The sequence below is a fragment of the Melanostigma gelatinosum genome (genome assembly GCF_949748355.1).
Source record: "Melanostigma gelatinosum genome assembly, chromosome: 18".
Lineage (NCBI taxonomy): Eukaryota > Metazoa > Chordata > Actinopteri > Perciformes > Zoarcidae > Melanostigma > Melanostigma gelatinosum.
The window spans coordinates 1,116,772-1,131,771 of record NC_136651.1 but is presented as its reverse complement, the minus strand read 5'-3'; the positions used below and the strand labels follow the sequence as shown (position 1 = coordinate 1,131,771).

At 48.8% G+C, this 15,000-nt stretch overlaps 2 protein-coding genes across 4 annotated transcripts in view; both read right to left on the bottom strand.

The window, feature by feature from the left end:
• Nucleotides 1-1,129, bottom strand: part of sez6l (seizure related 6 homolog (mouse)-like) — a 34,193-nt gene extending 33,064 nt beyond the window's left edge. Inside the window, exon 1 of the mRNA XM_079289342.1 lies at nt 1,019-1,129. Within this exon, the coding sequence (XP_079145468.1) occupies nt 1,019-1,115 (97 nt within the window). The 5' untranslated portion in view covers nt 1,116-1,129. The remainder of the gene's footprint in view (nt 1-1,018) is intronic.
• Nucleotides 1,130-5,033: 3,904 nt separating this feature from the next.
• myo18b (myosin XVIIIB) overlaps nt 5,034-15,000 on the bottom strand; it is a 38,204-nt gene continuing 28,237 nt past the window's right edge. Inside the window, exons 33-40 of one of the 3 annotated variants that reach the window (XM_079289983.1) lie at nt 14,872-14,955; nt 14,608-14,745; nt 14,215-14,400; nt 10,662-10,795; nt 10,526-10,567; nt 7,714-7,881; nt 6,357-7,294; nt 5,034-5,191 (exon numbers count right to left, since the gene is read on the bottom strand). In XM_079289983.1, the coding sequence (XP_079146109.1) occupies nt 6,391-7,294; nt 7,714-7,881; nt 10,526-10,567; nt 10,662-10,795; nt 14,215-14,400; nt 14,608-14,745; nt 14,872-14,955 (1,656 nt within the window). In that variant the 3' untranslated portion in view covers nt 5,034-5,191; nt 6,357-6,390. The remainder of the gene's footprint in view (nt 5,192-6,356; nt 7,295-7,713; nt 7,882-10,525; nt 10,568-10,661; nt 10,796-14,214; nt 14,401-14,607; nt 14,746-14,871; nt 14,956-15,000) is intronic. The other 2 variants (XM_079289984.1, XM_079289985.1) reach the window with 2 other exon arrangements.

The window sequence follows — 15,000 nt, the reverse complement described above, 5'->3', positions numbered from 1 at the left end:
CCCTGGTGGACACTAGAGAGAACGCAGGTTAAACAGGTTGCCTCCTGCCTTTATTACAGAACAGCAAGGTCCCGTCTTCAACAGGTGTATTTAAAGGGCTAAAGTTCAAAATATATGTAGCGCTCTGTGCTAACTTCTTATGTTGTGTTGTTAACAGACATATTCTTTGATTTGATCTCGTTATTTCATCTTGCTGAGGAGGCTACTTGATGGTTAAATGACACCTGGATGTCGATTAAAAACAAACAAACAATACTGATCAGTAATAGAGTTCTGTGTTAGTTCTTCTGGTTATTGTTTTAGACTCCATGAAGAGACACTTTGTGGAAGCTAACAGCGATCCAAATACAGAATGATGCGTTTTATACAACCTGGCAACCAGAACACGTCTCATTAACGTCTTATACGTGATCTATGAAGCATCAGTAAACAATAACAGTGTGATTGCAATGAGGATGTTTTGGGAGTCATTTCAAAAGATGTTTACAGCTTCATCCGCCATCTCAAACATCAACTTTTCACTGCTGAACTGAAGGAATCCCCCCCCCCCCCCCCCCACCTGATGTCTCCCACTGCAGAGTCTCTCTCTCTCTCTCACTCTCTCTCTCTCTCTCTCATGCATTCACTCCTCAAGGAGGCTCCCACGCACACGAGTGGGCTCTGGTCCACAGGATGCTCGTGCAGCCTGGACTGTTTGTTGCCAAAAAGCTGCTCAGCTCAGCAAATAGCCGCAACATCGTCTTTATTTCAAGACTTCAAAAGAGGGCTGCTTCAGTCTTTTCTCTCTCTCTCTCTCTCTCTCTCTCTCTCTCTCTCTCTCTCTCTCTCTCTCTCTCTCTATCAAAACAAGACAGGGATGCCCAGATAGGCGAGTTTCTTTTGCAGCCTTTTAAATAAATATATATAAATAAGAATAACTCAAGCTGCTGCTGCTGCTGCTGTTGTGACTGGACAGAATCCAAGAGAACAGAAAAAGAGAGAAAGCGTGCAGAGTGTTTTTATAGAAAGGAGACTGTACCTCCTGCGGAGACGCGGCTCCACAGCAGCCCGATCCACAGCACCGCGGACACAGTGACGCGGAGTCGGTACCCGGCGGAGCGGGCGGCCGGTGGCATGGCGACCCAACCAAAGCCGGTTTGGTGGAGGAGCGGATGCGGGTGGAAGAAAATCAAGCTCACGGGATTGTGGGGGGGCTGATCTGCAAATACGGGGGAGGAGGAGGAGGAGGAAGGGGAGGGGGGGGGAGCCGGTATAACGTCTCAGTCCGGATGAGAGAGCGCGTGCCGACGGTCCGCGTGTCAGCGCAGCATCCTCCTGACTGCGAGCAGCGCCTCCTGCTTTCTGCCTCTCTCCTCCGCAGACTCTTCACTCCCTCTCTCCCTCCCTCCTCCCTCCCTCCTTCCACACACAGACCTGACCTCAATGGTAATGAAACTTTTACACAAATAGAGAGAGTCAGAGAGAGAGAGAGAGAGAGGCACTATATATATATTTATATATATTTGTCAGGGTGACTGTCGCTGGCTGCAGTAAAGATCAGGACACAGTTGTTACATAAGAGAGAGAGAGAGAGAGAGAGCGAGAGAGAGAGAGAGACATTGTCCCATGTGGTGCAGATGGACTGCTGGATGAGCTGGATGTTTGGATGGTTTTGATTTACGACCCAGTCCCGGGCTGCTAATCCCTTTAAGTATCTGTATTTCACTGAAGCGATCTATCTGCAGACCTGGCTGATGAACGCTGACATGTTTAGTGAATTCACTCACAAGGACCACACCAATAACAGGATACATTTCGAGAGTTTCTATTGCGTAATGGAATGATAGTTAGGTTTAGGAAGCAGATGGGGTCGAGTGATGAAGGGATGTAGGGTAAGGGTAGAGGTAGAGGGATGTAGGGATGTAGGGTAGGGGTAGAGGTAGAGGGATGAAGGGATGTAGGGTAGGGGTAGAGGTAGAGGGATGTAGGGATGTAGGGTAGGGATTGAGGTAGAGAGATGAAAGGAGGTAGGGTAGGGGTAGCAGTAGAGGGATGAAGGGATGTAGGGTAGGGGTAGAGGTAGAGGGATGTAGGGTAGGGGTAGAGGTAGAGGGATGAAGGGATGTAGGGTAAGGGTAGAGGTAGAGGGATGTAGGGTAGGGGTAGCGGTAGAGGGATGAAGGGATGTAGGGTAGGGGTAGCGGTAGAGGGATGAAGGGATGTAGGGTAGGGGTAGCGGTAGAGGGATGAAGGGATGTAGGGTAGGGATTGAGGTAGAGAGATGAAAGGAGGTAGGGTAGGGATCGAGGTAGAGGGATGAAGGGATGTAGGGTAAGGCTAGAGGTAGAGGGATGAAGGGATGTAGGGTAGGGATTGAGGTAGAGAGATGAAAGGAGGTAGGGTAGGGATCGAGGTAGAGGGATGAAGGGATGTAGGGTAAGGTAGAGGGATGAAGGGATGTAGGGTAGGGATTGAGGTAGAGAGATGAAAGGAGGTAGGGTAGGGATCGAGGTAGAGGGATGAAGGGATGTAGGGTAAGGCTAGAGGTAGAGGGATGAAGGGATGTAGGGTAGGGATCGAGGTAGAGGGATGAAGGGATGTAGGGTAGGGATCGAGGGATGAAGGGATGTAGGGTAAGGGTAGAGGTAGAGGGATGTAGGGTAGGGGTAGGGGTAGAGGGATGAAGGGATGTAGGGTAGGGATCGAGGTAGAGGGATGAAGGGAAGTGATGGAGGACAGTTGGTGTCTGGCGGCTGGTGGGAACGGAGACTGTTGGGTGGGGCCATCTCTGGGGAGCTCCGGCGGTGCAGTCCCCTGTTAATCCTGTAATCCTGCAAGAGAGAAAAATAGGAAAACAAAAAATGGGGTTGGGGGGAGGGATGAGAGAACGGAGTCAAAGAGGAAGTGAACAGGTGCATTGAGCTTAAATACTTGTGCAGGGGAAGTGAGCCGTGTTCTGGGCGTGGTCCCGTTCCTGAACTAAGTTTATGAAACCAAATTAGTGGTGGTGGTGGAACGAGCAGCAGATGATTTAAACAGTGACACATTGAAAATGTAAAATCAGATAAATGTAGTTAATATTCAATCATTAGATTATCGTAAAACAATGTAAAAGCAGGATCTTACTGTTGTTGGTTGATTTTAGTTAACGACGGCATATTTTATTCTTTTATTTGATCCATTTGATTTAGTTTTAAAAGTGGTGGAAGTAGGATACAGATTCTTTACGTCAGTAAAAGTACTTATACCACACTAGAAATACTCTGTTACAGTAAAAGTACTCAAGGTAAATTACCTCAAAACCATATAAAACAACATATATTTCAGAGGCTTCAAACTCGTACTCAAAGAACTCGTCTCTCTCCGTGTCTCTCAGCACGTCTATGATTCATGACGAGAGGTTATCAATGATTCAGTGACATCACTTTGTAAAAAAAACTCATCAGACAGACAGACAGACAGACAGACAGACAGACAGACAGACAGACAGACAGACAGACAGACAGACAGACAGACAGACAGACAGACAGACAGACAGACAGACAGACAGACAGACAGACAGACAGACAGACAGACAGACAGGGAAGATGTCAAGGAAACCCAGAGGACCAGGACACAGAGGAAACCCAGAGACAACCATAAAGACACACGAGGTGACAACAAAGAGACACAAGACACTAGAGCTTGCTGTCTGCAGGTCTGAGCTCTGAGGCCCTGTGGTCTCATACTCCGCCCATGCAGAGAATTATCAAGGTTGTTTCTTTATCGTCACTGTAAACGACAGCATATCATCCGTATGGTGATATTTCTGCTGATGTCATGTTCATTATCCAGAGACTCTACACTGTGTGTGTGTGTGTGTGTGTGTGTGTGTTAGCCTGAGCGCTGTCGCCTCCATCTCTGATAAACCAAAGAATAAAAAATGATTCGACAACGGCTTCTGCTCATTCCCCCTTTGTCTAATCCCCCCCCTCCATCTCACCAACAATCTCATCTCTTTTGATCTCTACTTCCTCCTCGGCTTCTCACGCTGCTGTTGTGTGTTTTTCCTCCACAGAAACATGAGGACGGATCAGAGGCCGGATCAGACGCCTCGATGCCTCGACGTGTCTGCTCGTCAGAGGACCAGAGGTCACGTTGAACACCGGAGAGACGAAGAGACTCACAGGACGAGTGTGTTCTTCAGAAGCAAAGAGTCAGGAAGAGGACCAGCAAACATTAAAGGGAATTACTGTCATTAGGGCACGAACAGAATAAAGGAGGACGAATGAAGATTTACAGGCAGCGATCGACCGTCACTTAAGAATAAAGAGGTTCAATATGTTTGCAAGCAGCTCCGTCTGTAGACTTCATGTATTCTACTCGTCACTTTAAGACACTTGGAAAAAGAATTCCAAGAAACATGTAAATAAAGATTCCAGTTCTGTGTTTAATGTTCTGTTCCACTGAGCTGCAGTGAAGATCTCAAGGGGTCAGAGGTCAACAGCATCATCGCTGACAAGCAGGAGAACCGCACGCACGCACGCACGCACGCACGCGCCCACACACACACACACACACACACACACACACACACACACACACACACACACACACACACACACACACACACACACACAGTATATATAAAGTAGCATGAGTAGAAATACTTCAGTAAAGTGTAAAGTACAAGTACCTCCAAGTTGAACTTAAATGGAGTAAATGTACTTTGGGACTATTCGCCACTAAAATACTTTGATACAGTACTTCACATTCAGTAAGAAGTACTCAGAGTATTTACTTATACAAAGTACTAATACAACCATGTATAAATACATTTCAAGTAAAAGTCCTGCATTCAAAAGTACAGAAGTATTATCGGCGAAACATACTAAATGTAATAATAATCTTGTATTTCACCATCTTTTACTAAACCTTTATTTTGAAAAGACTATTCATGTAACGAGCAGAAACGGATTCACTGGACTTCTGTAGAAGCAGTAACTCTTCATAACTCTTCATAACTCTCCATGAGAGGATGCGTTGAATAAATACACAAAGAGAAAAAGTGAATTCATTATTTTTATTCATATACAAACAGTGCTCATGTGAAAATACAGCTGATTGAGTGCAAATGAATTTTCAGGCTTTCAAAATAAAAGATCCTTCTTGACTTGAGACGTGTTTCTTTGCTGCGTTCAGTCTGTGAAGCTCACAGCTGGATGAGGACAAACTGATGGAGGATAGAAAACAAGGTGGTCAGAACAGAGAGGATGCTGGGAAACAGAGGGAGGGGGATGATGAGGTGCAGCTGTTCAGGTCCGGGCCTGTTTTCAGTCAAACACCTCAGGATCACTGCTCTGGAAGGTGAGCTGGGACTAAAAACAGACTCAGACTAAAGGCTACAACTTCTCATTCGGGAGAAACTGATGTTTTACAACCTTCATAACCATAAAATATGATTAATGACGTTTTCTTGCAGTATTTTCTCGTGGTTTCAGTGTGCGATCACATTTAACATCTGCTAATAATCACTGAACACAAACACAGCTGAGGCTGATGGGATACATCAGCTGCAGGTATCTGCTCATTAACCAAATTATATAGATGTTCATAAGTCATCCCGAGGGGAACATCAACCATACCTCATGGAAGTCCATCCAACAGATGTTGGCCTCATGGTGGCGCTACAGAGGAGTCAGAGGATCACCAACGTTATCAGGCTTCATCCTCTGGGGACCATGAGCATCTACCCATCAACCATTAATCATCCAACAGCTGTTGAGATGTTTCAGTCTGGACTAAAGTGGTAGACTGACCTACATCGCCATCCATCAGAACCCCTTTTCACCAAAGGAACCCTTTTTAAAGAAATGTTTTTTAATGGTTCTTTGTAAGACTAAAGGTTCCATGAAGAACCCTTTTCATCCAATGAACCCTATTCTGAGGAAAGGGTTTCTCAAGGGTCTTTGTAAACCTGTGGGTTCCCTTAAGAATCCTCTTTCTGCAGTAAGAGTTCTTCGAGAAATTGACGGAAAGCATGGCTGTTAAAAGAACCGCCCAGAACACGTCCCCAAAAACTGTGATTGTGAACCAGGATTGAGGAACCCTGGGTGGGTTCGAGATGAAACCCTTGGAATATATGAAGGTTTCCTGGTAGAACCCCCTGGGTGGGTTCTTGTTGTCACCCTTAGAAGGTGGAAAGGTTCTAGACAGGTCATCTGAGGATGGAGCCATTACACCGTAGAAGGGTTCTCTGTAGACCCTCTCATTGGGGGTTTGGAGTGGGTTCTAGGTGTAACCCTTTATAAAAACGGTTCACCAGTAGCTAAAATGTGGATTCTCCAATGGGGACAAAGAGAAGAACCCCAATGGTTCTAGTTAGCAGCTTGACTCACCTGAGAGCTCACCTCCTGTGCTTCAGTCAGTCTCCTACTTCAGGTATCTCTTCATGACCGAAGCCACGTCTCCCCCCTCGCTGCCCTCGGCCTCCAGTCGTTCTCCCTGCGGCCTGTCAAACCTTCGTCTGGATCCGCCTCCCTGGGAACTTCCTCCAGAACCGCCCGAGCTGGACGACTCGGTTTCGGAGCTCTTCCTGCCGCGGGTCGAAGGAGGCAGCTCCCCAAAGTGGACGCTCAGCGCCCTCCGGCCTCCTCTCACCGAGCCGGCCAGGCTGCTGGTGGACTGAGCTCTCCGGATGGCGGGCAGGATGTCGGAGGCGGCGTCGTCGCGGTCCTCAATCAGGCGGCGGTTTTGGAACACCATGGGTTCAGAACCCAGCAAGCCTTCGCCTCCCTCCTCTGCAGCGAGACTACCCAGCATGCACCGCCTCAGTGCCTGCGGGGAGCGCTGCGTCGGGGTCGTCCTGGAGCGCAGGCATTCGTCCGGGTCCTCCTCCGGGATGGAGGGAGACCCAGCGGATGCCATGGAGGAGAGGCGAGGCAGCGAGGGAACCGAAGAGAGGGAGTCGCTCGAGTTGAAGCGAGAGAGTTTGGCTCCGGACGTCAGATGAGCGTCGCCGACGGAGCGAGCGCTGGCGGCGCGAGACAGGAGCGGGGACGGCGGTTTGAGGATGCCGGCGCCCGGCCGGGGCTCCTGGGGGTCACCGCCGGGGCCGAGGGAGAGGGCCGAGGCCCTCCGTCTGAGAGTCGAGGCCGCGGTGGTTTGGTAAACCGGCAGCGAGACGGCGCTACCGGCTCCGTCGCCCGCTTCGCCGCCGGCTCGGCGTTTACGGAGTCCGTCCAGCAGCTCGGACAGAGCCGAGGAGGACGGGGCCCGACTGGGACCTCTGGGACCCGGACCTCCGGCCTCACAGCCCTCGTCATCCACACAAGAACTGTAGAAGAAGAAATGCGACAAGTCGTCATGGCAGCCATTTCTTTATTGATTCATCTGCTGATTATTTTAATGGTTTCGTCAGAATCAGGTTTATTAACGAGTAGATTTCCACATTCATAGAATGAGTCTCTGTATGTTGGTTTGTAACGGTCACAATAAACACAGTAAGAGAAGATAAAAAACAAGCACTGCAAAAGTAGAGAATCATAAATATGAAATAGAAAATATGTAAAATATCTGATTTGACAAAAAAAGGAATATTTAAAAGAAAAGAAAACAATGTGATTCACAATTAAATTGACTGTCATTAGACAAAGACGAGCAGCAGATCAGCAGAGAGAGTAAACAATGAATCAGCTGTCAAACAGCTGCCGCTTCATTTTCTGATCTAATAACCGGAACGTTTTCCGGGCTCACCGGAAGCTGTAGGTGCTCACGGTGTCAGCGACAGACTGGCGCCCCCCCTGGCTGCTGATGGTACTGCTGCCACCGCCGCGGGACCCTCCTCTGGGAACTCCCAACCAATGACGGATCCCCTCTCCCACGTCCTCCGTCCCGACGGAGCCGGCACTGGACACCGAGTCACTGCAGAGCGACATCACACTTCATCACAGGTATGGAGCCCCCCCCTTCATTCTTTAGCTCCATCAGCTGCATCGTGAGCATGCAAACACATTACAGGCTGCAGCGATCTGATGTGGACCAAAGGAACCAAAGGAACCACGAGAACCCTCGTGCGGTTTGATTGCAGTGAGATTATAATCCGACCACATTGCAGTGAACCAAAGCGCAGGCTGCCTGCATCGGGGACATTTCTTTAGATGGACACAGGGAGACGACAGCTTGCTTGACATCTGGGCCGAAGAGAACACACAGAATATTCTAAATAAAGTCCAAAGAAAGCGACTTTCATCAAGCGAATGGAGACGGACTGCGCAGAAGGGATTGGTGTGCTCAGTGCTGAGTCAAAGGGAAGAAACGTCGGCCCTTCTCTTTCGTTCGCTCAGCAAGTCTCTGGATTAACTCGTCCGCCTTCTTTTAGTTGTGATGCTGCGTTCACACCGGTCGCGTTGATTTTTTGACCCACTGCACAATCGCGTCCAACGCGCCGCCGGTCGTGTTCACACCAAACGCCGCAAAATCTCGTAGCGCCGGAGAGGGGGCGTGGTTTATCGTCCTGGAAGCCGTTCACCTGGCCGCCATTTCTTTCCGCTGTCAACCGTGAAAGGAATAAGAACAATTGCTGCTTTGTACGTGTTGTGGAAGTCCCTCAAACATCGGAATGCCAAACGCCGTCATGTCTGGTTCATAACATTGTTCAGAGGAGCTCCGTGGATTGTATCGAGCTGTATTCACTGTGTCTAGCAAGCCACCGGTCGCTGTTTACTACAGCTGTAGGAACACAACATAAACTGATTTGGCTGTGATTCAACGGCAATAAACCGACAAAAAGGGACTCCGAAATAACTACGTAATGATGCCGATTTGTACTTGTCTTCTCCGACAAAAAGGGACTCCGAAATAACTACGTAATGATGCCGATGTGTAGGTTACTGGTCTTCTCAATGGAGCTCTGATGGATCGGTGCTAGGCTATGCTAACATCGTAGCAGCTCCACCAGCACTCAATAACGTCACGTAGACGTAAATACGGCAGCGTCTATTCATTGTTTGTACCGTATGGTTTACACACACACATGCATACACATCGTGTGGTCCGGTCTCTGTTGATATGAGGTATCAGAGCTCTGGGTGAACACAGACGGCTACAGGATTTATTTCCTGATTCAACAACGGCAGGAAGCCAGTGATGACAGGGGGAGCAACTCAACGCTGATAGGCTATCGCGCCACAGCGTCACGCGATTATGTCGCTGAAGTTGAAAAATTTCAACTCGCGCGTTGGCGATTTTGCGGCGTCCACCGCGTCCACCGCACTGCAATAACGCGTCCAACGCGCCATCGCAAAATCGCGGCGCGCCAGTCTCATCGCGTCTGTGCAGAGACTTTGTATGTAATCTCGACGCGCGTCAAAAAATCAACGCGACCGGTGTGAACGCAGCATAAGCTGTGAAGCGGTGAACAGTATATTATCCCCAGTAGTAGAATATGAAACACTGTATTATGCTTCCAAACCCGCAGACTGAACCAGAGTTACTGAGAATGTTGCAGCAGGGTAAGTCTGCAGAATCTTTCTTTAGTTCCGTTCTGAAGTGAGGAACCTGACGTCCCTCCAGCAGCTCTTCTGGTGTTCACTCGTTATCCAGCTTGACAAGCATGACGAGGTAGCGTTAGCTCGTTAATAGCAGCAGTAAAGCAGGGCTGGTATAGTTCATCCGATTCATCGAAAAAACAATCGCCAGATGAATCGATTATTAAAATAATCGTTAGTTGCAGCCCGAGACTCTGGTGCTCAGAGACACTACCGCTTTAGTCCACAGGGGGCGACATCTCCTCACAGCAACATTCAGCGTGCAGCCGGCTCGTGGACTGTTAGTCGTCATGCAGGAAGCCGTCTTCACTTGAGTCACATTAAAGGATCATTTTTGTGCTTTTGGCCATCGCTTCCTCAGTAATAATAAAATAGTAATTTGCTAAAATCTGTGAACACTATCTAGCGTAACTGTTTAAACTGCTTAAACTGCTTAAACTGCTTAAACTGTTTAAACTGTTTAAACTGCTTAAACTGCTTAAACTGCTTAAACTGCTTAAACTGTTTAAACTGTTTAAACTGCTTAAACTGCTTAAACTGCTTAAACTGTTTAAACTGTTTAAACTGCTTAAACTGCTTAAACTGTTTAAACTGCTTAAACTGTTTAAACTGCTTAAACTGTTTAAACTGCTTAAACTGCTTAAACTGTTTAAACTGCTTAAACTGTTTAAACTGCTGAAACTGCTTAAACTGCTTAAACTGCTGAAACATTTGCTTGACAATTGAATCAAAACACATTTAATGACATTTCAATGCGTTAGCGGAATATCCTCTTGAAATGGTTCACAGTTGAATAACGGATGAAGATGTTTGGAACGTGGCCGGCGGTGTTTACTGGTTCTAATAATGCGACATGGTTTCATCTCTGTGTTCTCAGACCTCAACAGTTCCTTGGATGACTTTGTTTTTATCATAACTGATAGAAATGACGACCAAAACGAACAGAAAACAATGATCCTTAAGGAGGTCGAGTTATCTTTCATATCCACGTCACACACACACACTCGTGAGGTTCTTACAGCTCTTTCTTTCGAGTCAAGGACTCCACAGCAGTTTGAACGCTGGAGTGAAGGACAGAGTGGTGAACAGGTTGAGTGATAAACGGACGTGATGGTTTTAAGGCGGAGCGGTGAAGCACCCGGTGAAGCCGCCTACCTTTCAGAGTCGCTCTCGTCGCTGGACTCCACCTCCTCCAGGGCGGCCTGCAGGTCCACGATGCGGCGGATGGACGTCTCCAGGTCGGCCTGTAACGTCTGACGGACGGCGTTGAGCTCCTCCAACTGCATCTCCTGCAGAACAAAGGGAGATCAAAGGGGAGATCAAAGGGGAGATCAAAGGGGAGATCAAAGGGGAGATCAAAGGGGAGATCATAGGCCGTGGACGTTTTAAAGCCTCGAGATCTGTGATTTCTCCGTCGCCATCTTGTTTTTTTGCAACCAGTGAACAGGAAGTGACCACATCTGGACTGAGGAGTGACGTAGAGACGTCTCTGGTAGAGACCTGTCAATCAGCGTGTAGCCCCGCCCTAAAGCATCCCCTGCTTTATGGTCTGTGTGACTCTAAATGGACCATAATGTACTAAATGAACATCATGCTGTATTGAAGAAGACTTGAAACTAGAGATTGAGACATAAACTCATGTTTACAATGTTTACTGAGGTAATAAATCAAGAGAGAAGTAGAGTCATTTTCTATAGACTTCTATACAACCAGAGGAGTCGCCCCCTGGTGGACACTAGAGAGAATGCAGCTTTAACACATGAAGCATCGGCTTCACTCTACAGAACCTGAGTTTGCTGTTTGCCTAACGAGCCACTTCCTACCAGACAACCTGTAAAGACCCCGAGGTCCAATCAGCCACGGCAATTACCTTCATCCTCTTCTTTATTACCTCATCAGTCAAACACGGTTTGGCATGACGTCCAATCGCATCTCCTCTCTCACACACAGTCCTACGACCTCCGCCCAGAAGACTTACAGTCGCATGCTGACATCGGGAGAATAGAGCGATTTATTCATTCATCTTGACTGTTTTTTTAGGGTTTTTTGTTGTTGTTCTGTCTCATTAGCATCCTGTCACACACACACATACACACACAAAAGCTTCTAGGCTTTCAAAGTTATTGGCTTTGTAGGCTTTGAGGAGGTGTTGGTGCAGCGGTTGTCATAGAGACACATAACCATGTATGAATGTGTGTGTGTGTGTGTGTGTGCCATAACCTTGAAGAGACAATGAGGATTAATCACAGTCAGAGAGAGAAAGCGGGATGAGGGAGAGATGACGTTAAGAGCGGAGGAGGAGAGTATGTGAGCATGTGTGTGTGTGTGTGTATGAATATGTCTATTCACGCAGGCTATGTGAGTGTGTGTGTGTGTGTGAGTGTGTGTGTGTGAGGTTGTTAAAGGGCATCCTTGTGTGTGTGTGTTGCTTGCTTTGTGCTAATAACTGAATAATTATCGAAGCTCCTCTTTTGCTTAGAGGTCACGAAGAAATCTGCCATGAACAAGAAGAAGAACACAACGAAGTCTGAGTTTAACTGGAAACATGATTTAGATTCATGTCGCTCCACAATAATCTGTCTCGTGTCTCTATGAGACACAACAGACTCTAAACACCGAGAAGAAGAAAACGATTAGAAAGTACAATGCTCAGATGCAGACACATGGCGATGACATGGATGGATCACTGAACAGACCGACCAGGTAAAAGACCAGCGGTCCAAAGTACCACACAGAACCCAGAGGAACCACGTCCACACTACACAGAACCCAGAGGAACCACGTCCACACTACACAGAACCCAGAGGAACCACGTCCACACTACACAGAACCCAGAGGAACCACGTCCACACTACACAGAACCCAGAGGAACCACGTCCACACCACACAGAACCCAGAGGAACCACGTCCACACCACACAGAACCCAGAGGAGCACCATGTCCACACTACACAGAACCCAGAGGAACCACGTCCACACCACACAGAACCCAGAGGAACCACGTCCACACCACACAGAACCCAGAGGAACCACGTCCACACTACACAGAACCCAGAGGAACCACGTCCACACCACACAGAACCCAGAGGAACCACGTCCACACCACACAGAACCCAGAGGAACCACGTCCACACTACACAGAACCCAGAGGAACCACGTCCACACTACACAGAACCCAGAGGAACCACGTCCACACCACACAGAACCCAGAGGAACCACGTCCACACTACACAGAACCCAGAGGAACCATGTCCACACCACACAGAACCCAGAGGAACCACGTCCACACTACACAGAACCCAGAGGAACCACGTCCACACTACACAGAACCCAGAGGAACCACGACCACACTACACAGAACCCAGAGGAACCACGACCACACTACACAGAACCCAGAGGAACCACGTCCACACTACACAGAACCCAGAGGAACCACGTCCACACTACACAGAACCCAGAGGAACCACGTCCACACTACACAGAACCTAGAGGAACCACGTCCACACTACACAGAACCCAGAGGAGCACCACGTCCACACTACACAGAACCTAGAGGAACCACGTCCACACTACACAGAACCCAGAGGAACCACGTCCACACTACACAGAACCCAGAGGAGCACCACGTCCACACTACACAGAACCCAGAGGAACCACGTCCACACTACACAGAACCCAGAAGAACCATGTCCACACTACACAGAACCCAGAGGAACCACGTCCACACTACACAGAACCCAGAGGAACGACGTCCACACTACACAGAACCCAGAGGAACCACGTCCACACTACACAGAACCCAGAGGAACCACGTCCACACTACACAGAACCCAGAGGAGCACCACGTCCACACTACACAGAACCCAGAGGAACCACGTCCACACTACACAGAACCCAGAGGAACCACGTCCACACTACACAGAACCCAGAGGAGCACCACGTGTGCAGGGAGCCTCTGTCCTGCTGTCGGTGCTGCCGGTGATCAAACTCTGGCAGGAACCAAAGTGATGTTTTCTAATGTTCCACATAATTCACCAGCTGTTGTTGTTGAGAACAGAGACGTGAGGCGTACGTTCACTGCGGCGCCTGCAGGAATGTTCCTCTGCTGTGGAGGAGGCCGTCTCCCAGCGTTCATCAGAGTGATGTGGGTTCATCCTCAGCAGCGCTGGTGATCGGTCTGCAGGAACGCCAAAGAAACATGTCCCACAAGCATCTCCACCTCTGGGCAAGAGGCTTCTTCATGTGACGTGATTGTTGTTTTTATTTCCCTTTTATTTAAAACATGACAAGAGTGTGACATCAAAGGTCGGACGTAGTCATCGAGACGTTGGTTTGTGGACGTTTTGAAGCCTCGAGTTCTGTGATTTCTCCGTCGCCATCTTGTTTTTTGCAACCAGTGAACAGGAAGTGACCATATCGGGTCTGAGGAGTGACGAAGAGACGCCGTATACGTCTCTGGTAGAGACCTGTCAATCACCGTGTAGCCCCGCCCTAAAGCATCCCCTGGAGTCGCCCCCTGATGGTCATTAGAGAGAATGCAGCTTTAGCACGCGAAGCTTTGGCTTCACTCGGCAGAACCGGATGTTTCCGCCTACAAAGAATATCAGACTGTTATGAAAGTTGATGTTTGGGAGAATACGGGCGCGCACACTGACAGCATTAATGATAGGATTTTGGTTGCTAGGTAGAAAAGAGGTTCAACAGTCTACCAGCTCCATGCGCCTGCGGCTGCTGTCCTGCTCTCTCTGGACCAGCTCCTCCATCTCCAGCCTCATGTCCTGCAGGCGCCGCTGGTAGTAGCGGGCCGTCTCTCGCTCCCGAGCCTCGGCCCGGGCGCTCTGCTCCAGCTCCTCTCCCAGACGAACCACGCTGTCCCTCAAACGCAGCACCAGCACCTGCACAGCGTGGGAGTGGGGCGACATTTAGAGACGTCTGAACCCCCCCAGCAGCGACATGCAGAATAAAACAATGTTTTTGATGACATGTCACAATTTCAAGCTTCATTTTGGCTGTTTTTTTGTGGTTTGAGGGTTTTAGTTTCTCTTTAAATAAAATCCCATGTTGTTATGTGTTGAAGGGGGGGGGGGAGGGGGGGGGCTCACCTCAAACCTCTTGACTTGCCCTCTCTGAAACTCCAGTTTATTTTCCAGGTCACACACACGCGCCTCCTGTTTGCTGACGATGCTGCGCCCCACGGTGGACGCCTCCAGGAACTGCACCCTCGACAGGCTCTGCTGGAGCTGCATCACGAGTCGGGGGGGGGGGGGGGGGGGGGGGGGGGGGGACAGTTAGAGAGCAAATGTTAATGTACCGATGCATGAGTGGATGTGGAACCCAGTGCAACATTAACACCTGTAACAGCTCACCTCCTCCTGCAGAGACTGTCTCTGCTTCTTCACCTCCTCCAGCTCAGCTTGCAGCTCTCTGATCTGCGTGATGTCACTGGACGACTAAACAGGAGGACGAGCGAGACGTTTGTATCGGGGATATAAAAA